Source organism: Pleuronectes platessa, chromosome 3 (assembly GCF_947347685.1).
Source record: "Pleuronectes platessa chromosome 3, fPlePla1.1, whole genome shotgun sequence".
Taxonomy (NCBI): domain Eukaryota; kingdom Metazoa; phylum Chordata; class Actinopteri; order Pleuronectiformes; family Pleuronectidae; genus Pleuronectes; species Pleuronectes platessa.
In genome coordinates this window covers 17084870-17107723 of record NC_070628.1, presented here as the reverse complement: position 1 = coordinate 17107723, position 22854 = coordinate 17084870, and the positions used below count along the sequence as shown (strand labels likewise).

General features: G+C 41.2%; 3 protein-coding genes and 1 long non-coding RNA gene across 6 annotated transcripts in view; 2 read left to right on the top strand and 2 right to left on the bottom strand.

Annotated features, from left to right (window-relative positions):
- Positions 1 to 1457: 1457 nt before the first annotated feature.
- Positions 1458 to 2461, top strand: LOC128436848 (GTP-binding protein Rhes). The gene has a single exon (XM_053418738.1). It carries the CDS (start codon positions 1789 to 1791, stop codon positions 2413 to 2415), a length of 627 nt encoding a protein of 208 aa, XP_053274713.1. The 5' UTR covers positions 1458 to 1788; the 3' UTR covers positions 2416 to 2461.
- Positions 2462 to 4637: 2176 nt separating this feature from the next.
- Positions 4638 to 6961, top strand: LOC128436829 (uncharacterized). The gene is made up of 2 exons (XR_008338107.1): positions 4638 to 4849; positions 6230 to 6961. It is a non-coding gene; the product is annotated as an uncharacterized LOC128436829 (long non-coding RNA).
- On the bottom strand, positions 5905 to 19804 carry LOC128436828 (phosphoribosyl pyrophosphate synthase-associated protein 1). 2 transcript variants are annotated; one of them, XM_053418715.1, is made up of 11 exons: positions 19173 to 19804; positions 15487 to 15539; positions 13715 to 13781; positions 12362 to 12534; positions 11374 to 11489; positions 11182 to 11237; positions 10851 to 10996; positions 10534 to 10575; positions 8392 to 8462; positions 7263 to 7409; positions 5905 to 6384 (listed from the first exon to the last, which is right to left on the bottom strand). In XM_053418715.1, the coding sequence occupies exons 1-11, from the start codon at positions 19325 to 19327 to the stop codon at positions 6226 to 6228; spliced, it is 1185 nt and encodes a 394-aa protein (XP_053274690.1). In that variant the 5' UTR covers positions 19328 to 19804; the 3' UTR covers positions 5905 to 6225. The 2 variants fall into 2 exon arrangements, with proteins under 2 accessions (XP_053274690.1, XP_053274692.1); XM_053418717.1 differs by lacking the exon at positions 10534 to 10575 and having other exon boundaries at positions 19173 to 19803.
- A 386-nt stretch (positions 19805 to 20190) lies between these two features.
- Positions 20191 to 22854, bottom strand: part of si:dkey-45d16.4 (trichohyalin) — a 5134-nt gene continuing 2470 nt past the window's right edge. Inside the window, exons 5-8 of one of the 2 annotated variants that reach the window (XM_053418726.1) lie at positions 22672 to 22762; positions 22112 to 22291; positions 21755 to 21901; positions 20191 to 21698 (exon numbers count right to left, since the gene is read on the bottom strand). In XM_053418726.1, the coding sequence (XP_053274701.1) occupies positions 21774 to 21901; positions 22112 to 22291; positions 22672 to 22762 (399 nt within the window). In that variant the 3' untranslated portion in view covers positions 20191 to 21698; positions 21755 to 21773. Of the gene's footprint in view, positions 21902 to 22111; positions 22292 to 22671; positions 22763 to 22854 lie in introns of both variants that reach the window. The other variant, XM_053418725.1, reaches the window with a different exon arrangement.

The window sequence follows — 22854 nt, the reverse complement described above, 5'->3', positions numbered from 1 at the left end:
GGGGGGGGGGGGGGGGGGGGCACAGTGTTCCCTGGGGCTTATCGTAGTTCCACGCTGTTGCCAAACCTAACAAGGCAGGGAGAGTCACGGTCTGCAAGGTGTCTTCAGGCTCAGGAGAAATTTAGGAGGATCACGAGTCAGGCTCAGAATAAACTCGGGGGGGGGGGGGGGGAGATGAGAGATGGCAGGAGTCGATCACAGACGCCTATAGGCAAAGCATCGGATCTAATTGGACATCAAGGACGGCTGAAGGTGATTCACACAAGTCTTGCATTGCCATCTGAGACTGAGGCGATCTACGAGCCGCTCTCGAGGTGTGATCAGCTTCAGGACAGACAATCATAAAAAGGATTTTTCTCTCAACACAGAATTAACGCCACAGGAAGACGATCACAGTTTGAGCTCAGGATTTTTATTTTTTTTGTGACTTCCCTCTCCTACTCGAGCATTCAAACAACTATAGATCATTGAGAGCCACTGGTGAAACTGACCTGGGTTTGGCCCCTAATCTGTCAAAGTCACTTTCTGTGGTGTTAAACCCAGGCAAACAAATGTAAACCCTAAACTTAAATTAACAAACGTTAGTCCTAAAGCTTCTTACAATATGCACAGAGAAATACAGTAATATAAACGGAACTAGAGGAGCGCTCACAGAGCACATACACACGCTATGTTATCTGGATTGGTTCCAACATGTAATTAATCTTTCTTGGGTCGTGTCTACCCCCCCCCCATCCCCCCCCCAACACAATTTCATGGAAAATCCATAGAGTCGTTTTTGAGAAATCCTGCGATCAAACAAATGCTGATGAAAACAAAACCTCCTTGTATGTATGGTGTTCACGCGACAATTATGCAAATGTTAAATATCCATAATTGTATATACTGTTGTTGTACACATTACATATGAGAAGGATCCAGGAACTAGATAATTGATCACTTACCTGATGTGCTGCTTTACATTCCTGTCAGCATCAGGTTCTTTACTGCAGTGACTTACCGCAGACTTCAGCAAAGTACATGTTGATATGAACACGTGTCAGAGCTGAAGTCATCAGGATTCATGACACATCCTTTAGTTGTTTATTTATGGGATGGTCCAATAGGGGAGGTCGATCTAACATTAAAAGCACAGTGGAAATACTGAACTCTTTGTTGCATTGACAGAAATTCCGGATAAAATGGTGATTTAAAAACATTTTCTGATACTCCATGTCTGCATGTTTCATTGCACGGTCACATAAGAAGCATTCTAACATTGGGCAGAATGGGGCTTATGCTTAAAGAATATTTTCCACACTCTGTCTTCTCTTTATTCTCCTTGAATATCACCACCTCTCTCCCACTGAATTGTACCCTGCGTACTGATTTACATGCACTGCCATGATTGGCCGCCACTTCCAACAGGCTGCCCTCTGCTGATTGGCTGCAACTGCAGGAGGGCATGGAAGCTCTCTCACCAAAACAGGCATAAAAGGCTGCTCGTGAGACCGGAGACACAGAGGAGGAACCAATAAAGCATCTTCGAGGAGCTTTGACAGTGATCTGCCGCCAGCTTGAAAAAGACAAACTGACAGGGGACAAAAAAAGGGCAAGTGAAGATGCTCAAAAAGAGGGCACAGGAGAAAGCGCTGAAGGGGACAGTTTAAAGGAGAACTGCGTAGAGAGGAAGAAGTCAGTGACAGAGTGTTGACATTTGTCATTTGTTGAAACCACTTGGAGAAAGTGAGTAAACAGACTGTTTTGGAGACATTTTCTTTATTTTGACCCCAAAACAACAAAGCCAGCATGTCCCTGGAGGTGAAGGAGAAGACCCAGGTGCGTCTAGTGTTCCTGGGGGCGGCAGGAGTGGGAAAGACAGCCCTGATCCAACGCTTCCTCCAAGACACGTTCGAGCCCAAGCACCGGCGCACCGTGGAGGAGATGCACAGCAAGGAGTACGACATCGGCGGGGTCAAGATCAAGGTGGAGATCCTGGACACCAGTGGCAGCTACTCATTCCCTGCCATGCGCAAGCTCTCCATCCAAAACAGCGACGCCTTTGCACTGGTGTACGCCGTGGATGACCCCGAGTCACTGGAGGCTGTCAAGAGCCTTCGAGATGAGATCCTGGAGATCAAGGAGGACAAGCACACGCCCATCGTGGTGGTGGGGAACAAGGCGGACCGGGGAATGGAGCGCCGGGTGTCCAGCGATGACGTGCTGTCCACCGTGGAGATGGACTGGAACAACAGTTACCTGGAGGCTTCGGCGAAAGAGAACTCCAACGTGGTGGAAGTGTTCAAGGAGCTCCTGCAGCAGGCGAACCTCCCCAGCCGCCTCAGCCCTGCGCTGCGGAGACGCAGGGAGACCTTCCCCAAGGACACCAACTTCCGGCCGCCGATGAACAAGACCAACAGTTGCATTCTGTCATAATGGGAGGCAGAGAAGGAGACGTGGGTTGTTTCTTCAAGAGGGGATGAAGAGATGGACGGTGCGCTGTGAGACAGACAGCTAGTGGACGTCTCTCAGTGTTGGCGTGAAGTGAAGAGACCCTGATTGCGATAAGCGATCTGGACCCAGTTCCTCTGAGAGCTGAGAGGAGATGAAGGAGAAGAAGCTAAGGAGCAGAGCGGGGTTAAGACTGAGCTGGAACTGAAGGGAGACACGTTCATTTCCCAGTTGTTTACTTGATGTAACGTTGTTGCTGCTTATTTGGTGACATGCTGCTGGTGTTTAGATCAATGTAGAGCTTTTGAATTTATGAAACTCAACTCTGAGGATCTTGGACTGTTGCTGACAAAACTGTTTACTGAGACAAAGACATCTCTGTTGTGGTTCGTGCCAAATTTGTGTTTCTGGTGTAGACTGTTTTTAACTTACCAATTCACCTGCAGCATAACATACTGTTTACAACCGTTTGTATTCAATCTCAATTTGCCATTTAAAGCATGTCATTACTCTTATGTTGAACCAAATGTTTGAAATGCAAACGTGTAGCAACAAATGCACTTTTTCAAGTTTGTTTTTTTATAAATTAAAATATTTTGTATCATTTCGTATTATCACAAATATTATTTTGCTGTTTATATGACAAATGTAAGTGGAATGTGAATCTAAATGTGTAATAAAAGACAAAAAATTACATTTGTTGTGTAAAATGTGTCACTTTATGTATAAAGAGCTGAGAAACAGGCTCACCGTTTTATACATAATTATCTAAAGGAGGTGAGTTCCTCTAAATAATAAATTGATCATTACTGTCAGTGAAAAAAGGTAATATATATACAACTACATGAAAGAACACTACAAATCATAATTGTGAATATTTTCTAAAACATGCAACAGCTGCCTTCTTCAAAAAGTCCAAAGTAGAACACTACAATCTGTCCCTTTTAAAGTAGGAAGAGAAAGACTTATCCATGTTCATTCCGGTAGAAATCATGATCCAACTATAAGAGTTGTAGTTATTACTATCTAATTACTATTAGAAGTGAAAGCTCTGACTGTGAAATATGTCAGTAAGAGTGTTGTCAGTAGGCATGATTTACTGAAGCATGAAACCTGATTATTACATTATGATCCCACCAATGTTTACTGTGTCCATCAGACAACATCTTGTTTCGGCTGGTATCTATTTCACTGTAATAACTGAGTCAAACAATAAGTAAACATTTAAAGTGAAAAGAAAATGAAAACGTGCAAAAAAAAAGGCAAGAGGTTGAGCTCCGTTTTTCTTCTCCATCTGCATCCAATAGTTTGAAGACCTCTGTCGCCATCTGTTGGTGCAAAACGCACACAGCTCAGTGTGTAGACGTTTGACTCATGTTCACTTGAGGGTTTTCAGTAAAGTGCTTTTGTTTACATTTAAAATTCGGATAAGCTGACAGCCCTAATTTTATTTGGTTCATATTCTCTCAGGTTTCATTGAGTTCTAAAGCTAAAGTTTGATGTTATTGCATATCAGACCAGTCAGGAGCAGCTGGACTTACTTAATGGGTCTGATGTATTTCAGATGCCTGTTCTGAACCATTTCATACGTTTAGGTTGTTGCAGTTTTTAAACTAGAATGACTCAGTTAAGTTCTCACCTCCACCGAGGCCCAACAGCCCCTTGCATTCAATCAAGCAGCACCAAAGGACACACTCATAGATATTAATTCCCTGAAGGTGTGTTTATCCATCTAGATCCATGAATTATTCCCTTGGAAAATCAATAACATTTCCAAAAATGCAAAGAGAGTGTCAGAAGATGTCATGGATCTGCCCTCTGACCGGACCACACCAATATGTTCAGTTGTTTTGTGACAACTTGCTTTCAAACATACATACAAACCAACATAGAAAGAAAGAAACAAGGTTGAAAACAACTTCTGTGACGGAGGTACATTTTTTAAAATAAATTTCACTCTGGAAAATGATTCCAACTTAATAGTCAAGCAGGTGAGACATATAAATGAAAGAGGCAATGTAAACACTGCAAACAGACGCCAAGCCTGAGGGGAAATTACAGCAAAAAAAACAACTGAATTCAATATTAAGACATTTTACTTGGTCGCTCAAACACGACTCCTCTCAAACCGGTTGACTAAATGGATCTTTGTGAAGTTCCTGAAATCGCTGTGCATGGTTCCTCTAAACGCTACCAGCCGAGCGGCGACCACTGTGGTGCTCAGGTAGAGCTCCCCCCCGTGCCTCAACCTCCCCCAATCCATCAGATTAGACTGAAGTTTCCTGTTTTAATTTGAGGAAGTGGCAGAGTAAACGTTTGCGGGCAGTTCCTCTTTCAGGCCACATTTAAACATTCTTCCGCACTTGGCTCTCGTTCATTTGCACGAAGACGGAGGCGTAGCAGTTTCACAGCCATGCAGGTGTGTGTGTCTTTGACGTCTCGTAACACTGAGCTCTACTTTACATGAGTTGTGAGGGGGATGGAGGAGGACTTCACAGCAGCTATTTAACACAGACTAGCTTCACTGACGGACTCGGTTTTTGTTTTCGACTCTAGTTTCTCAGATGTCTTCGCCCCTGGACTTGGTCAAAGCTCCTCAGCAGATTTAAGCAACTCTGAGGCGTTTAGAACAAGTTCAGGGTCCTGGACAGAAAACAGCAGAAGTATTACTGTAACGCAGCGGTTCGCAGTCTGTGTGTTGCCTGCATGTAAGTTGAATTGTATTCAAGTCTCCTTAATGCTGTTTTTTTCTGCCTAAGTAGAAATAGCACAGTAAAAAATAACTGTTTAATGTGTCACTTGTCTAAATGTACACTTTATAGGGAATATGTCAATGTGTGAGACAGTTAGTCACCTTTAAAATCATGAATCAAAAACAGGGAATTAATGCTTTTACACTTGATCACCTAATTTGAATTCAGTCTTGTTACATTAGAAAGCCTCAGATCTGCAGTGCATAGGAAAATCACTTATTACAACTGTTGGTCCAATAAACTTATCCATCAAAATTGTATCTAATTTCATATTTGTGTCAAATAAATCATAAACACACAGCAGGATGGAATAAAAAAGGAATGTTGCCAAAATGAGATCCCTGCATCCTGCCGACATTAAATCTATAACCGTGCTGTTACCTGATAAATGATAGAATATATTGCAACTATTTAGTGACAAAACACATCATGCTATGCAGGGTTCTTTGGCACAGGCTGCTACAGCTTAATGAGCATTTTCTAACTGCAGCTAAATAATGTGAAAAGAGTTTTCTTGCTCTGCCATGCTTCATGAAGCAGGCGGCCTCGGCTGTGACTGAAACTGCTACTGAAAGTTTTGGTTCCAGTGTAAAACCGTTAAATCTCTGACTAACTTCCACTGCTCGTTCATTAGAACACCAGCTGTGCTGCTGTTATCCATTCAACTCTAACCAAGAGTTTGCCATTTAAAACCAACACGGTGAAAACAAACAAGAGAAGCTTTCTCACCCAAGAATAGTTTTATTTGCCATGATACATTATTTGTCTGCAGATGGTTGGAAGCATATATTAGTGAAGTGAAACAGTGTGTATTGTTGGTACAGTTCCACATCAGAGGAAACAGCGTTTCAGTTGCTTCATATGTAACATGCAGTAAATACAGACAAATCCTGTCCGCATGTTTATCACCAAAACAAGCACAACAACAGTTTAAAACAGAGCGGGGATACTTGGTCCTTGTGTGTGCGCGTGTGTGCGTGTGTGTGCTTGGTAATGTGTTTTTTTTGTGAGTACAGGAATGTAAATGTGTGTGTGTGTTGCCTCAGTCGTCCACAGCGATGTTGCGGAACAGATAAGCCATGGACTCTCCGTTGTGGATGCGGCGGATGGCCTCGGCTAGGATCATACTGACATCCACGGTTTTGATTTTTGGACACTGCAGCTTCTGAACCTCATGAGGAACAGTGTTGGTCACCACCACCTGGAGGCGCAACACAACTAGAATCAGTTTCAGGTCTCAAGATGAAAGAGGCAGATTTTTTAAACCAGCAAAGGATCTTCGTCTGTACTCCACTTTCTGAAAATGTATACATCTTTAAGTCATGAGCATTTGATTGGTGGAGCTGTGTGAGGTGAAACACAGGAACATGAGAAAAGGTGCAGGACAAATTCTGTATTAAATGTTATCAAATAAATAAACATATATACCTCAAACTAAGAACCGTAAAGATTTAATAAGTGAAGAGGTCACGCTTTACCCAATAAAGCCAGTTTTCATACTGCATCTTACCACCTACAGTGAATGATGGAAATGTGTTATACTTATTATTCATAATTAAAGATTGCCAAAGGCCAATGCAAATGTAAACAGGATGTCACAGAGTTCCGGTGTCATCAGGAGAAAAAACACTTGATTGTGTCATGTGCAGTGTTTTTTTAGGTCATGGATCCAAACTCTCTCAAGCTCTGTGCCTCCCTGAAACATAGATATATGCTTGAAGATAATCTATAAAACAAGTGCTTGTATAAAATAAATTCGGAAGGATACATCACAAAAAGACTGGCACTATTCTTTGTTTCAGAAATGATAGAAATACAAGCCAAGTCGAGGGTGAAAAGTAAAATGCTTTCCTTTGCTGTGTTATGAAGAAATTGCATCATAGTTTCTTCTGCTGCTGTTTTCAGCCTCTTATTTTCAGGTATATCTTTTTTGAATAACTTGATAAGATTAGTTTAGTAGTTCCTCATCAGCTTTATTGTGACTAAACATCCTAAACTCACAATTTAACATGTACCTTTGAATGTTAACGTCGGTAACAGAAGACGAGATGACACACAATCCACTATTGATTATTTTACCTCATCAATTGCAGACTCCTCTATGAGTCGTGGTGCATCAGCAGACAGGAGGCCGTGTGTGGCCATGATGTAGATCTTGTAGGCTCCCCTCTCCTTCAGGATCTCTGCTGCTGCAACAAAGTCCTCCACATCATCGATGATGTCATCCTGGGAGAGGGAATGCAGGATTTGGGATTAACCAGCAGCAACATTTACTTGGATGGATAGAAAACTCTTTAAGACCCAACTACGTTCAGCATTGAATATTTCAGACACTTTTTTATCTGTGACCTTGCCGTATTTAGCATCAATGAACTCTCTGAACCTCTGACGTAACGACTAAACGGCTGCATGAAGAACAAGCTGTCATACGTCCATGAGAGGAAACTCCTAAGCTAGAGACTCCCTGTGAAGATTTCTTGTGAACCAACAACAAATATTTGTACATTTAGTCCATACAGACATGAGTTGGTATATTTTTTATGTAAAATCTCAGCAACCTTGTGACAGTTTCACTCTTATGACATGTACTACTTTTACATTCCACTGAAATTATCCCCAGGGGCTGGATGTGAGAATGCAAATGTCTTAAGAAAGTTGCTGGGGACATTGTCCAACATTTTCCTGCCAGGCCCCAAATGACATGTCTGGAGAACATCCAAGTGAGCTTGGGTTAGAATACAGCAGGAACATGTTAGAGGAGGTTTTGGAGTTTCTAACAGATGACGGACGCAAAAGACTACAAATATCGAATCAAAAAGTGTTGCCATCCACAAAGAGGAGAACAAAAACAAAAACACAAATGACCCCTTCAGCCGTGTAATTTACACATTATGTCCTGGCTCCTGCTTGTTCTACACAGACGCCATCACTCTCCTCACACAGGACATTTTTCTGTTGTTGTGATTGGGCCTGACCTGGACAATCTCCTGCTGCATTCTTCATGTGTGAAAGGTTAAGACTGGAGAATGTCTGGACTCAATTGCCCAAACACTTTCCTGAGTTTGTGTCCAAAAAAGGCTGTAGATGATCAAAGCTATTCTTCACCCTGTATCTTTCCATCACAACATTTTTCTGAGGTCCTACATTTAGTAGAGTCAACGGATTTATCACTTGATTAAAAGAAACATATAAAAGCATGAGGTCTTACAACAATGATGGCGATCCTTCCTCCTACATCTCCAACGACAGTGATTGGCGGCTTCTCTTTAGCCATCATCACTGAAAGACACAGACGAAGGAACAATCATTTCAGGTCAGCAAGTGAGGTCTGTCAGAACATAAGAAGCCCATTCTTGAGGGGAGGTAATGTCCGGGGGATTTGGTGAAAGGATCATTGATTTAAAAACATCATGCAAGACAGGTCGACCACCAACACGTTTCCAGCTACCACAGCACCAATGCAATGAGCAGAAACCGTTGAAGACCGCTAAGAGCAACTTCAAAAACATAAGTCTTAAGATTTGAGTTTCAACTGTGCAGATGCATGTCGCCGTCTTTGGTGAAGTGTTAGATGAACGCGTGGGTGTAGAACTGAGCCTTTTTCAAAACCACAGACCAGGATCGACCATTGTTTAAAATCAAAGAAATGTTGTTTTTAAGAAATTTAACACACGCGTAGGAGCTGTTTTCAGAAACACTTTACCTAGGAGCTTATCAACTTTGCATCATTTAAACTAATTTTCATTTTAAAAAGGTAAAATGATCTTTAAGGATTTCAAAGAAGAGTCAATCCATGTCTAGAACCCACCACATTGGACTTGTAGTTTCCCCACGTCAAAAAACTTCTGCCAAACAACAAGGCTCATTCAAAAGATCAGTCTCCAAATTCATCACAAGATCAAGGAAAGCCTCTGTGCAACTTTTTAAAATGTAAAACATTTCATGTATTTTTAATGGAATGTCCTCGATACTGTTGCTCAGCATTAATTTGATAACAATTAATGGAAAATGTCTACCTCATAATCAAATCCATCAAGAATATTAATAAGCAGGAGTCTTAACAAATACTGCTATTCAATTACATTTCTCATGTATCTACAGGGTAAAAAGGCACAAGGGCGGAAGTCATCATGTCCATTTCTCACGCCAGGAATAAACGTTTCATTTTACAAGAACCAAAATCATTTCAACTGAGCGGATAAGACACTGAGGGCTTTCAAAAACTATCAGGGAAAATTTAAATTCACTCATTATCAAATCACCACTATGCCGATTGAGCGGTGAGTAGAGGAGTGAACTTCCATTTTTGACCAACTATCCCTTTAAGGGTTAGTTCATCTTCCTAGTGACCATTCAAAACGGTAGGTTTGACCAGAAGGTTTACTCAAGAGGCCAAAAAATATTTGTGAGGCCACCTTAACTTTGACCTTTGACCACCCAAATCGAATCAGTTCATCCTAGAGTCAAACTGAACACGTGTATCATACTTGAAGAAGTTCCCTCAAGGCGTTCTTGAGATATGGTGTTCACAAGAATCGGATGGATGGATGGACAACACAAAAACATAATGCCTCTGCGCACTGGCCGTAGACAGTGAAGAGGCATGAAAAGAGCAAATCCAGGATAACACTGTGGGTCTTCAAAAGAGAAACTGGGATGAGACCCAAACAGACAGGCTCCACGTGTTTCATTTCCTCTTCTGTTAGAACAAAGGTTCCCAGTTTGATTCTTGCATTTCTGCTGTTGAACAGATAAAGTTCTGGCTCAGAGACCAACTGGAAATACATGCATTTCCTAGACGATTTAAAAGCCTCAGCAGTAAGCACCTTTTAATCAGCTCTAGCGAGAAGCCACAAAATGGGTTAATGGTTTTGATACTTTCAGACGAGACTTGCAAGTGTGGACTCTGTGTAGACTCTGGTTTGCTGAACTACAGACACGACTGAACCTCTGAGTATATTGTACTGTGGCCATTTTTCATTGCAACACTTATAAGCAGCAATTGAAAAAGGCAAATTATCCCACAGGAAAAGAAATATCATTCAGTCAGACAGGAATTATAAGAAATGCCTCCATTGGTCACTGCTGACACTGATTGAACGGCAAAGGCCAACCCCGATAGGTCCCCTATCTTTTTGCAAATTGAAAAATTCATTAAATCCTCTTTCTATTGTTCTAGTTTGTTGTGGTTCCCTCCAGGTGACTTAGAGGTTGACACCACTTATAGGTCCATTGACACTGTACTTCCTGTGTTTCCAGAAACCCTCAGTGACTCATTGTATCGTTCCATGCAGGGAGGAGAAAACAATCAACAGTAAAGCAGGAATGGACTCAAGCATCATCATCATACTTGGGAGCTCTATCCCAGGAAATGGGACATGTCTGCTGCTTGCTGTGGCAAAAGATAGGATGGTACAAAACATTAAGGTACAGTTAGACATATGACAAACATATAAAAAATGACAAGGCACTGATCGGTGAACAAAGAAAAGTGGTCATCACTTTCTGAAGAGGAGGTTCTAAATCCCAAGGGAGGAGTGGATGGTAAGTTCAGCTAAAGAGATGAGATGAGGAAGGAAATACATCTATAAAGGTTACAGAAACGCAAAAACACAACAAGGAGACCGAAATGGTTGAGCAGCCACATTGTTTTGTTGTGTGTCTTACATGGTAGCTCTAGGCCAGTGTGTCCAGTGGTGGTGCGGGACAAGGGGGGAGAGTGTCGACCGTCGGCCATGTCCGACTCTGAGTGATGGGCCTCCCCGTGCATCACAGCCAGGCCAAGACGCAGCCTCTCAGCATAGGACTGAGCTCTGAGGAAAACAAAAACATGGACACCCAACTGTTGACACATGCAAACAACTACGTAGGCAAGAGGGAGCAGGTGGAAGTTTGCAAAGAAGCTTAAATATACCCACAAAGCCGAAAAAGACACAAGTACAGTAAGGGCGAGAGGTGAATAAAACAATCCATTGTAACTTCAGTGATTTCTCCTTACCTCTTTGCAGCTGAAGGGGATTTTGCAACAATTATGGCATTTCTGTAGTCTGGGATCTGAGGAAAACAAACATTTTTATTATTAAAACATTTGATCATAATAGAAATAGAGTTGGTTCAAACTTGAATGAAAAATTATCACTTCTGTGACAAAAGGCACATCATGTGTACAGTCAGTGTAAGGTATCCTCACCTCTTCCTGGATGTACTGGATGAGGAAAGGTGAAGCTCTTAGGTTGTCAACAGGGAAACTGAAGAAGCCCTGGATTTCTTTCTGGTGGAGGTCCATGGTGATGATGTGAGTTAGCCCTGCAGTCGCACAGACATATGCAACATGAGCTGGTGCGGTTTCAGAACTGTCATGAAATCCCCACTGTTATTCATACTCAATACGTGTATGGAAATTGAAGGACGCCTTCTGTCTGTAATCTGCATTAATTTCCTCTGTATTTATGGACGTCTTCTGAGAGCTAGATAACAAGCAGTAAAAATGAGGAACATTTTGAGGAGAGACTTTCAAACTGCAGGCGTCTAAAAACAGACACTTTTGCCTCTTTCTTTATATTTATATTATTATGACCGGCTCCACCACTGTCGCCATGTTTGTTGTCAGAAACTCTTAACTCTGTGCTCTAGTGGATGTATTGCTCAACAACCATGCCAATGCAAAGGACCCATGGAAAAATGCGGCAGGCTTTGGCAGTTACATTGTTGGATACTAACGTGTGTCTTTTTGTACATGAAGGCAACAACAATGATCCTCAATAAGGTAAATTCCAACAAGGCATCAATATCTATAAATAAATCAAATTACAAAATATATAGACGATTCCTCAGTATTAGCACCATTACTCTCATTACTTTCAAACAGCAATATTGTATCTCTGTTTAGTTTTAAACATTTTAAGATCAACAGCCATATTTAGATACCTGGATTAGAGAAGGAGTCAATCTATTGTCATTTTGTCTCCCTAACAATATCCCATATGCTGATCGAAACTATCTATTGTAAAATCCATCTTTGATTGTTAACAAACAAGTCAAAACTTGGAATGTACCACCTGACCTGAAGCTGTTTTAATTTATGCATTAATAAACAAGACGCGTTTTATAAATAAGTGCTTATTTGTACACTGTTATGTGCAAGAAACGCGAGTGTGTTTTTAACATGCAGTCCATACCAGCTTTAGCCAACATGGATGTGAGCAGCTTGCAGACGATGGATCCTCTCTTCCTCATCTTGCACTGCTTGCTGTAGGGAAAGTAGGGGAGGACCCCGATGATGTTCTTGGCACAGTTAGTCTTCAGGGCGTAAGCCATGACCAGCAGCTCCATGATGGCCGTGTTGACATCTCTGAAAAACAACACGTTCAAGTCAAGACTGAATTACAAATCATAACCCTCAAAAGCAAAGCATTTATTTTCATGAAAATCTTTGCATTAACCAATGCAAATAAAGTCAACAGATATTTTTTCTACTTTGGTTTACTAGCACCGTTTTTTCCTTCGAGCACCAAACAAGGAATCTTGTTATTTTGACGAAAGCACAGTTTCACTACTTCAGAAAGGTGCAGTGCTGTTGTCAGTGTAACTAGACACTGTGTGTAGCCATTTCGTGCTAACAGCTTGTTGAAACCAGAGATGATACCACACAGGCAGGTCAGGGACCTGCTGGATCGGCTCACACTCAGTATAGGAAACTCAGAAATGTGATGTGACCTCTGGTCGTCTTTCAGAGCATGCTTCTCTCGGTCGTCGCAAATAATTGATTAAGACTGATGGCAGGAGTTAGTGTTGCCTTCCCAGTTCTAGTAAAATACATTTGGACTCTAAGCTTATAGTTAAGTGAATGCAAAAAGATTTTATACGGTGAAATGAAAAATACTCCCAGCATTTAACGGAGAGATGTTTTGACTTGTTTCAGTAAACAGCGCAGTAATGACACATTGGCACAACTACTGAGAACTTAGAGTGAGCTAGCTCTGTTGTGTCACAGGCTCTTAAGTCATGTGAACACAAGCACGAGTGGATATTGAAAAACTGGAGAGAAAAAAATACACCACATTCTCGTACAGTTAATTGTCAAGAAAGACACTAAAACTTTTATCTGTGTACAACTAAGATAGGAAACAGATTTTGTTTGTTAAATAAACCTTATATGGGACAGCCGTTAGGAAATGGTATTTGCATATATAAATACAGCACGGTAATTCGAATAATACAATAAAAACCTTACAATTTGAGTAATATTCAGGATATTTAATCTTCTTCAGTCTTAATCAACTCTTGAGGTAAATACTGGTCTCTGTTTTATTAAACTTCTCACTGTCCTCGCTATCAAGCTGCAAACGTTTTGTGCCTGGCAGGTTTATAGTGAGTTTATATTTTTCTGCTGAAAACAGCTGCATGCTCCTGTTGGAAGCCAGGCTGATGATGATAAAACAAACATTATAATTCAACTTGTGCTTTAATGTGACAGGATTCTTTTGTCATAGGTAAACGTTAAAGGCATCACAAGCATCCTTTAGCCTCACCTGGGAATGGTCTGAATGATAAAGATGTCTTGTCCACGTACAGACTCTTTCACATCAACTCTTGTCTCTGAAAAAAACAAACACACAATCATTGTGAGTTCAAGAGCAAAGTCAAGTGAGACGACACTTAAGCATCAGCTTGTCTAAGGCATGGGATTTCAACTGGTTTTGTCCCAGGGACCACCATTTTGACTAGAAAGTAATCCGCGGCCCACTGATGTGCTTACGCGCGCACGCCTACGTTTGTGTTTGCGTGCATTTGGATAGAAGTAAGTTTTAACATTTAGTTTTATTTAAAAACCTCAAACAAATCTAGATATATGTACTTAAAAACCTCACACGAATCTAGAAAAAACTGTAAAAAACAACAAAAACAGTTGATTTTCAGTGCTTAAGAATTGAAAACATAATTAAAATGCTGTTTGTAGTTGTACTGCATCTCAGAACCATATGTACATCAATATATAACATTCATGACTTAAATGTTCAGACATGTAGCTGACATGTTGAGGGAACGTTAAAGAAACGGTGATCAATAACAATCATGGTTTGTGCCAATTGTAGGGGCGTGCTTAGGCCCGATTTAAGTCTGTCTATTCATTCTGATGGGAGAACTGCTACTGGATAGATGTAAGTCTTCGAGCTCTCCTAAGAAATTGTTTCTCAACCAACAAACGTGGTTAAGTTGACTGTTATTGCAATTAATTGTTTTGGCTATTATGCCAATTTATTTTTCTTATTACAAAGTATTTGTTTTTCACTCTTTTGTTTTATTTAATATTTTCATTATTAATTCTGCCCTTTTGGGCCTTCTTTTGGGGAAAATAAAAATTCCCATCATACAAACTACATCCTGAGAGTTTTTCTACCTAGCTCAACCGCTCTTCTTCATCTACCTTTAACACACATACACAGGGGAAAACTACTGGCGGTTTCTAGACCCAAGAAGGTTTCAAGGTTCCCCTCATAACCTTTATATTATTTCAGACATTTTTCTTATTTTAGATACTTTTCACGATATATTCAAGAGTAATCTAGAAATGTGTTGAAACATCAGAGCGAATTTCTGTTTTTAGCTAGTTCCACTATACAGATGGGTTGTCAATGTGTGTGTCAGTGAGTGAGTGAGTGAGTGAGTGAGTGAGTGAGTGAGTGAGTGAGTGAGTGAGAGAGAGAGAGAGATGTGCTGGACTAGTGATGTCAGGATTAAGCGGTTTCATACCAGTAACAATTGTAAAAACTACGATATCTAACTATGGTGTCCTGCCTCTCACGGGTAACGTTGTGTGTGTCTGCGGTGCGCTTGTTTGTCTGTGCGAGACACTTTACTGAAACATTAGCTGAAAAGAGAGAACTAACATAACAATCCTTATTTTCACCAATGCTGGCCAAAAAACTCCATCGGAGGAGTTCACAGCGAGAGAAGAGTCCTTGTTTACTTTCAGTTTCTGACCAAAAATTAAGCAATGCATGGCAAACACTGAGAAGTATAAAAATACTTTGGTTCAAATGAAACTGCGGAGGGTCAGAGGACGTCAACTGAGTAGGCGGTTCTTCAACGTAGTTTAAGATGCAATTGTGTACACAATAATACAAGAGTGTGGCCTAGGCCACCTCTGAACGTGTCTTCAATGTGTTTTGGGTTTGTGTTCACTTGTTTTCTAAGAGCTGTCCGTTTGTGATCAAATAACTTAGGACAGACGACAGGGCCAGGTCTGCACATTTGATGTTCACATTTGAAATCAGGGACTGAGGACATTTTGCATCCTTACCTGTATTTGACTCTTGATAAACCACAGACTTGCCCAATTCCACACCCAAGCGCCTGGAATCAAAAATAAAAACAACAGTAGAGTGTTAGGTGTTAAAACAGCTCATCAATTGACATCAGTTGCTTTCTCCTGTTTTATATTATTGGAAACAGTTTTTCTGGGCAAACAAGACATTTGTAGATATTGCCTAAGGTTCTGGGGAATTGCAAACAACAAACGATGCAATTATTATAAAAAATATATATGTTTACTCAATATCAACATAGTCATCATACATCTTTTCAAACTGTGACAAAAAAACAAGATTCAAGTATCAGGCAGAGGAGAGGGGGTAAGACGCATAACTTATTATCAGTGGTGTGCTTTTACAATCAGTAACCAGCTACAAAGAAGGAAAACAAATCAAAATGCACTTGGTACAAACACACGCTAACCTGACATGAATTTACTGTTATGAGTCATATAAAACTCTTGAACAAGCCCAGACCTCATAAATGCCAAAAAGCTTTAGGCCAAATATTAAGCTATTGATTTTGAAAACCAGTTACACAACAGTCAGTTATAAGGAAGGAACTTGGTGGCACTTTAAGCAGCACTGCAGATAAGCGAGGACTTAGCGTGGTGACACAGAGAGGCTCCGCCTGTCAGTTCAGTCTGCACTGATCCCACTGGGCGACTGGAGCCTCACCATAGTGTTTACTGCAACCAGCCCCAGCCTTGTTCCAATATTTGACATTGTGCCATCAGCTATTATGACTGCGGAAGTAGAAAAAAACAAATACGAGACCTGACGTGCACATAAAGCATTAATTCTCTTCTTGAAAACATTTAGCTAACATGGAAAAACTGCTTGAATGTTGCAAAGGCGATCTGTTGGCAGCCTTGTAAACTTCTATTCATCACATTTAGTGAATAATAACCTCCTTGTAAAAACGTGACAGCTGTATTTAAACACAGCCCATTTACCGCAGGTGCAATATAATGAGTAAATACTCAGCACAGTTTTCATTTGCATGTTCTGTGTGCTCATGTCAACCTTTGCTCCAGAGGAAAACGCCACTCTGCTCCAGACCAACAACATAATCTCCTTCATGAAGTTCTGCAATTTTGCCAAACAATGAAAACTGAGGAAGCTGAGCTCCTTTTCATTGGGTGGGCAAGGCAACTTGTGCTTGGCTGTGTGACAGTTCTGCAGGGTGGGGGGAAGAAGAAAAACACACATGGCCGTTTCCTGATTCCAGTAGTTTCCATTAACAGGTAGTTTCGAATATTATTTGTTTTCATGTCATTTAGATCATACCGAACTGAACCAACGCCCTTCTATACACCACGTGTATCACTGCCAATTAAAAAAACCACAACATCCATAGTATCACCCCAGTGTACAGTATCTGTGCTCTGTTTGGTTCATAGACAGAGCCATGCCTGTGCAGAATGCTCCTCTCATCAGAATGATTCTTACTGGCAGCTCCTTTGAATTCCCCTCACGAACACCCGGAAGAAGAAAAAGGGGGGGTTTTCATAATCAAATAAAACTAATCTTTCATCCTCGCTGTATAATGCTGAGCAGTCTGTTGGTAATCTACAGTGACACTTTGAAAGGCAATGATGAACCCCATTTAAAGCAAGGGATCCTTGCAATGCCTCAACATGTGGCTCAGTCAATTCTCTTTTTAACTGAAGTGTCAAACAGATATTAAATTACATAAATAACACAATACATTCTTAACAAGTTGTGAAAGCGAATGAAAACAGTAGCTACACCCAAAAAAACTGGGCAAACTGCAGCCATTTGGTTTAAAGCTATGATTTATGAGTCGACAATGGACTATCCCCAATAGTTAAATTTAGAATGACATTTAGATGTGACACTCATCCAAGTACAATGTGAAAGAATGCATGGTCAACAAAGAGTAGTAGGTATTTAGGTCCGCCCTCAACAACACACAATCAGACCAGCCCATGGGAACTGTGCCAGTTTTTACAAACACCTGTGAAGTAATGAGAACAGGTCTTTTCTGTGAGAATCTTAGTTGTAGATGCAAGTGAAGAGAAAGAAGTGCAGTGTCCATGTAGTTAAATACCACAAATAAACAAACTGTTTTGCAATCCGACCACATGAACTCTTAGAGGAAAAGGTTTTTCTTGCATTGCTGAGGCATATTCTGCAATTTAAACAGACTGTTATTGTTAAACCTGTTGAGGAGCAATTAAAATGTTGAATTTTTCTACGGACATTTTTCATTTCAGTTAACAATCATACATTTTATCGCACTTTTAACAATGCTCAAAGACACTTTGCTGAGAGGACAGCTCTGAAGAGGACTTTAAGTGATGTTTTTTTAAGGTGGAGCAAATTGTCTTTTGACTGCACAAGTTTCACGAGTGTGAATCTTCTTCGTCTACACTGATGGGGGTTCATGTTTTTACTGCCATTTCACCACTGTCATGCGGAAAGGGGGATGGTGTCAGTGCCATGACTCAAGTCACCCTGTGATTTCCACAACATTAACTGTGTATGTCTGCTCGTTCTGGTTATCCCTTAAGAACCTGATTCAGTGGAAACACTGACCTTGTCATTAAGCGTATACCCATTCAATTGGAAGGTGAAGGCACATTTTAAGGTCAGGTTAGGGTATCAGTCTACGTTATGGTTTAGGTCAAAGTTATGGATAAGGGTTTGGTTGCGTTTGAATGGAAGTCAATGCAAAGTCCTTAATAGGATAGATGCACAAACCTGTGTGTGTGTGTGTACTCGTTTTATTGAACTCTTTTAGGACCTTATCCAGCATAAATGCTGAACTTGTCAGGACCAGTAGACCTCATGGGGACCGCATTTCTGAGGTCTTGTGTGTGGTAAGATGTGAACTGTGGTTTTGTTTAGGGAAAGGCATGAATAGTTCATGGTTGAGGGATAAGGCTCTGTTTAAAAGCTGTCGACTACTAAAAGGAAAGTCAAAACAAAGTCCTAGTAAGGTTGGACTGTGTGTTTGAATAGCCTGACTGCACAGCATTAAAGGGATAGTTCACACAAAAAGGAAAATTCAGTTATCGACTCTCCACTATGCCGTGGGAGGAGTGGGTGAAGTGTTTTAGTCCACAAAACACGTTTGGAGCCTCAGGGGTAAACAGCGTTGTAGACAAATCACATACAAATTAAGCAAATGGCGACCGATCTCTCAAACGTAAAATAACAGGAAAAAAAACATAAAATGCATCCATACTGCTCCAGTGTCTGTAAGCCCCGACTTTTTAATTCGACTCTACGATATAAATGAATTTGTTTCGAATTGCTTTTGAATGTCGTGGCTTACAGACACTTGGCTGGCAGCACAGGAGCAGTATGGAGGCATTCTATGTTGTTTTTGTATTTTTTTAACGTTAGAAGAAGTGGTCACCATTTACTTCCATTGAATTGGATTTGGCTGCAACACTGTTTACCCCTGACACTCCAAACGTGTTTTGTTGACTCAAACGCTTCAGCCATCCCTCCATTGGCATCGTGCTGAGTAGATAAGTGAATTTCTATTTTTGGGTGAACTATCCTATTTAAACAACATAACACACTACACAACCTCTGAGCCCAGATGTGCAGTGAGGTAGACTGTGTCTCTCTCCAAAGACAGAGGAGTTATCATCAGATCCCAGGACTGTTTAAAAGGAGTTGCTTTAAATTCCACACTCACTCTGTGATCTTCTTGGCCAGCTCTGTGCAGGCGGGGCTGGAGTTAGCAGAGAACACACGGTATCCACTTCTTGACACGTTCATCTTGAAACCATACGACAGTTTAGGGGTGAGAGAGACGAGCGACCTGTGACCCCCAATCCGCCTAATGGGCATGCTGCTCTAACGCAATGCTTGAGTGTTTGTTCCGGGTGCGACCCCACTAAACCGTCATTAAAAATGGCCTGTTACTACCCGAGAGGAGCAACAACTGTTTTCTCACTGAAATCTACGCGCTTGGTGGTTTCGACTGCCACCGAGCACACGCATGCTACCGTAAGAAAAGAACCGCAGAAGATGTGTCAACACAAAACCGAACGCGCACAAAAAAAAAACGACAAAAGAAACGCACGCTGCTCCGCCTGTAAACGTGGGAGCAACTCCGGTTGTTAGCGGCTCAGCGAGCAGCTTCCCAACGGCCAGCCGCGCCAACACAAGCCCCCGAGACGAGCTCCAGCTCCGGGGAACTCAGTCTGAAACACCGCGGCGTGGTTTCTGTCGCTGGAAGTCGAGTGAGTCCGCTGCGGACATTCAAACCGTGGCCGCTGCGAAACTTTAACGAGGCGACGAGAAAACACGCCACAGCCACACGTTCATTGGGGAAGAGAGAGTGACGTTTAGAGTAGCCAATCAGAGAGCGCGTCAAAGCAAGAGGGGCGTGAGGGATAGCCCTCAGACCAATCAGTGCGCGGGAATCGTATGACGTGATCTTAAAGCGCAATGACCAAAAAACGTGGCGAATCTCGTTTGTTTTGTCTGCCCCAAATCAGGGGCGTATCGAGGGACTTTGGGACCCGCGGAGAAATGGACAGGGGGGGGTTTCCCAAAATGTTTTCATTGCCAGTCAGTGTGTGGGTCATAATCTTAAACCAAATTAACGTGGCAATTCACTCTCCTGAGTTTCACAACACACAATCTTAAGCTTCAGGTAGTTATACATGACATGAAAATAAGGAAAATAAAAAATAATGCACTACATTGAAGAAATGTATTTTTTTTTAATATAGGACAAGACGGTGAATATATTGTGTACTTTTGAAGGTCTTCTGCACAATTTACCTCCATGCCTTTTTAAACTAAACTGTGTTTAGTAAACACTGTCCCACTTCAGAACAAAAATAGAAAAAAATAATAATGTCCCTTGTATGTTCTACTGCATTAATTAATGCCTGCCATCAGTTGATGTCATCAGATGTTAGTGACCGACAGCAGATGCTAGGGTAATTGTCTTCAGTTGTTTACCTTTACAGTTTTTAAATCATAATCTGTAAGGAAATAGTCACCGTTTCATAAAGCAACTGGCTTTATTAGTTTAACAAGTTTCAATAGCATTCTTTCATTTTTGTTATTGATCTTATAGCTATTTTTTATATATAATAATTTGGGAGGTTCAAATAAAAAAATTATGTTTAAAACCTTTAAGTAGAACAATACACTGAAGATCACAGCAGAGAATGTTGTCTGATAAAAAAAACATTTATGTTTAAGAACTCATAACCAGAAAAAACAACATGTGGATCAGTGGAACATGTAAATAAAAGTGCTCTCGTCAATGAGAACGTGTTTACGTAATAGGCCCTACTGCAACATTAGCCAATGCCAGTTAACTGTTTATATATATTGCAACTTAAACAAGATGCTGACTTCAAATCTTGTAGCAAAATAAATTGACACACCTAAGATGGGACATTAGAGCTATAAATCTACTTTCATTAAAAAGACTATAAAGCGTCTGTATATCAATATAATATGGGCACACATGTCACGGCCCGTTTTAGTGTGAGCTTCAGCAGTACAAAAGTGCATATTACTCCATGTGCATTGTATTAACAGTCAGTAAAATAAAGTTTACTTCTATTAAAAGGAGTGGCTCAACAAAGCATGTGTACAGTCATTGATATGGTAAATGCTACAAGTTTGCAGAACCTTGTGCTGCAGCACATCTATAATATTAATTGTTAATAATACAGCTTTTCTACTGTAATTTGAAATTCTTTCCGTCATAACACCGGAAATAATGATGTTCCTTGCACTGTCAATGGGACTCATGAAAACACATTGCTGTTGGTCACACAGGAAAAGCTGCGAATCCCCTTTTTCTGCAAGCAGCCATCCTGGTATGTGGTAATCCTCCAGTGCGGTGTTCACCACAGCCTAGACACCACAACCTTTTCAGCTTTCGACTTCTCAGGGTACAAATCCTCATGCAGACCCGAGGAGTAAGACTTGGAGTTTCTATTGGGATCTACTGTATATGGATCAGCTTCTGTGCAGCTGAAATATTGATGCAAAAAGCTGTGTGCAATTCTGTCTTTTTTGGTTCTCTGAGCAACATACACACACACCGTATGTACCTCCACACACTCACATTACTCTCTTCCTTGGCATTAAAGACCGACACAGGTGATGGCACATCCCACATCACTGTCCTTCATTTGAGATCTCAATGCACTTTTGTCTCTGTTATCACTTTTTCCATTTCCTCCTTCTTTTAGCAGTCAACGTTGTCTATTTTTCAAAGAGGAAACTCAAAGTATAGGTGACGCAGGTTCGCTCCCCTCTGTCAGCGTTTCAGCACCTTCTCTTTTAACAGGTCCAGGATGACCTGCCTCTCTTGGCTCTCCAGCTCAAATCTCCGTTCCCTCTCTTTTCTCTCGGCTCCCAGACGTTCCCTCTCCAGAGCGATCTTACCTGAGGATTAAAAACAGGGAAATTACATTTTGGAATTCCCCCTTGAAACATTACACGTCCAGAAATGTTTTATCGAGTTCTTTAACATTGCGAACATTTTCACGAATTTAATTGAATAATTCATTGATAATTAAAATAGGCACATTAAGGATCTTATTTCTATGAGTGTGTGAAATTTGGTGGATCTTGATTGAATATGAGGGAAAGTACTTCTCTGAATCTCTAGTTCCTCCCGCCGAAGGGCGACCTCCTCCTCTCGCAGGCGTTGCTCCGCCTCGGAGCGTTTCTCCAGGAAGCTGAGGATCTCAGAGTAGGTCTGGCAGCAGCACTGGCACGCGCGCTTGGCCGTGGGCGCCGCTGACAGATCAGGGATTTCTTCTCGATAATTATCTGGTTCAGAGGCGACAGCACACATACTCATTTCTCTCATTAATTTCATATGATGAGTGGAAATCACCCACTTCTTCAATTACAGTTTCTGCAGAAAGATGATAGGATGTGAATTCCAATTAAAATTCAGTGTTAACAGCCTCCTGCCAATCACTACACGACTCTGGCTCCAAATGCACAAGATGACAACATTCATATCCTGAATATTTTGGCTTCATTTCTTGACAGTGGAAGGAAGTGGTCACACATCGTCCATCTTTATATACAAATTATGTTTGAGAAGGAATGACACTGGAGGCGATGATGAACATATTCTTTTTTAGACTGGTTTGGAAAGACAGTCTTTACTTCTCTAGTTTTTCCAGTGACTCTTCTCTTACCAGCAGCGGGTGACTGTGGGATGTGGATGTTGGGTTTGTCCTGCTCGGGGAGAGTTAATTCGTCAATGGCTTGCTTCCTCAGTTCATCATCCTGGGAGAGATAAGGACAGAAGAACTGCTATGATAATGAAACATGGATAATGAAAAGCAGCAGCAACACTTACACGAACAGCTGACGTTTGT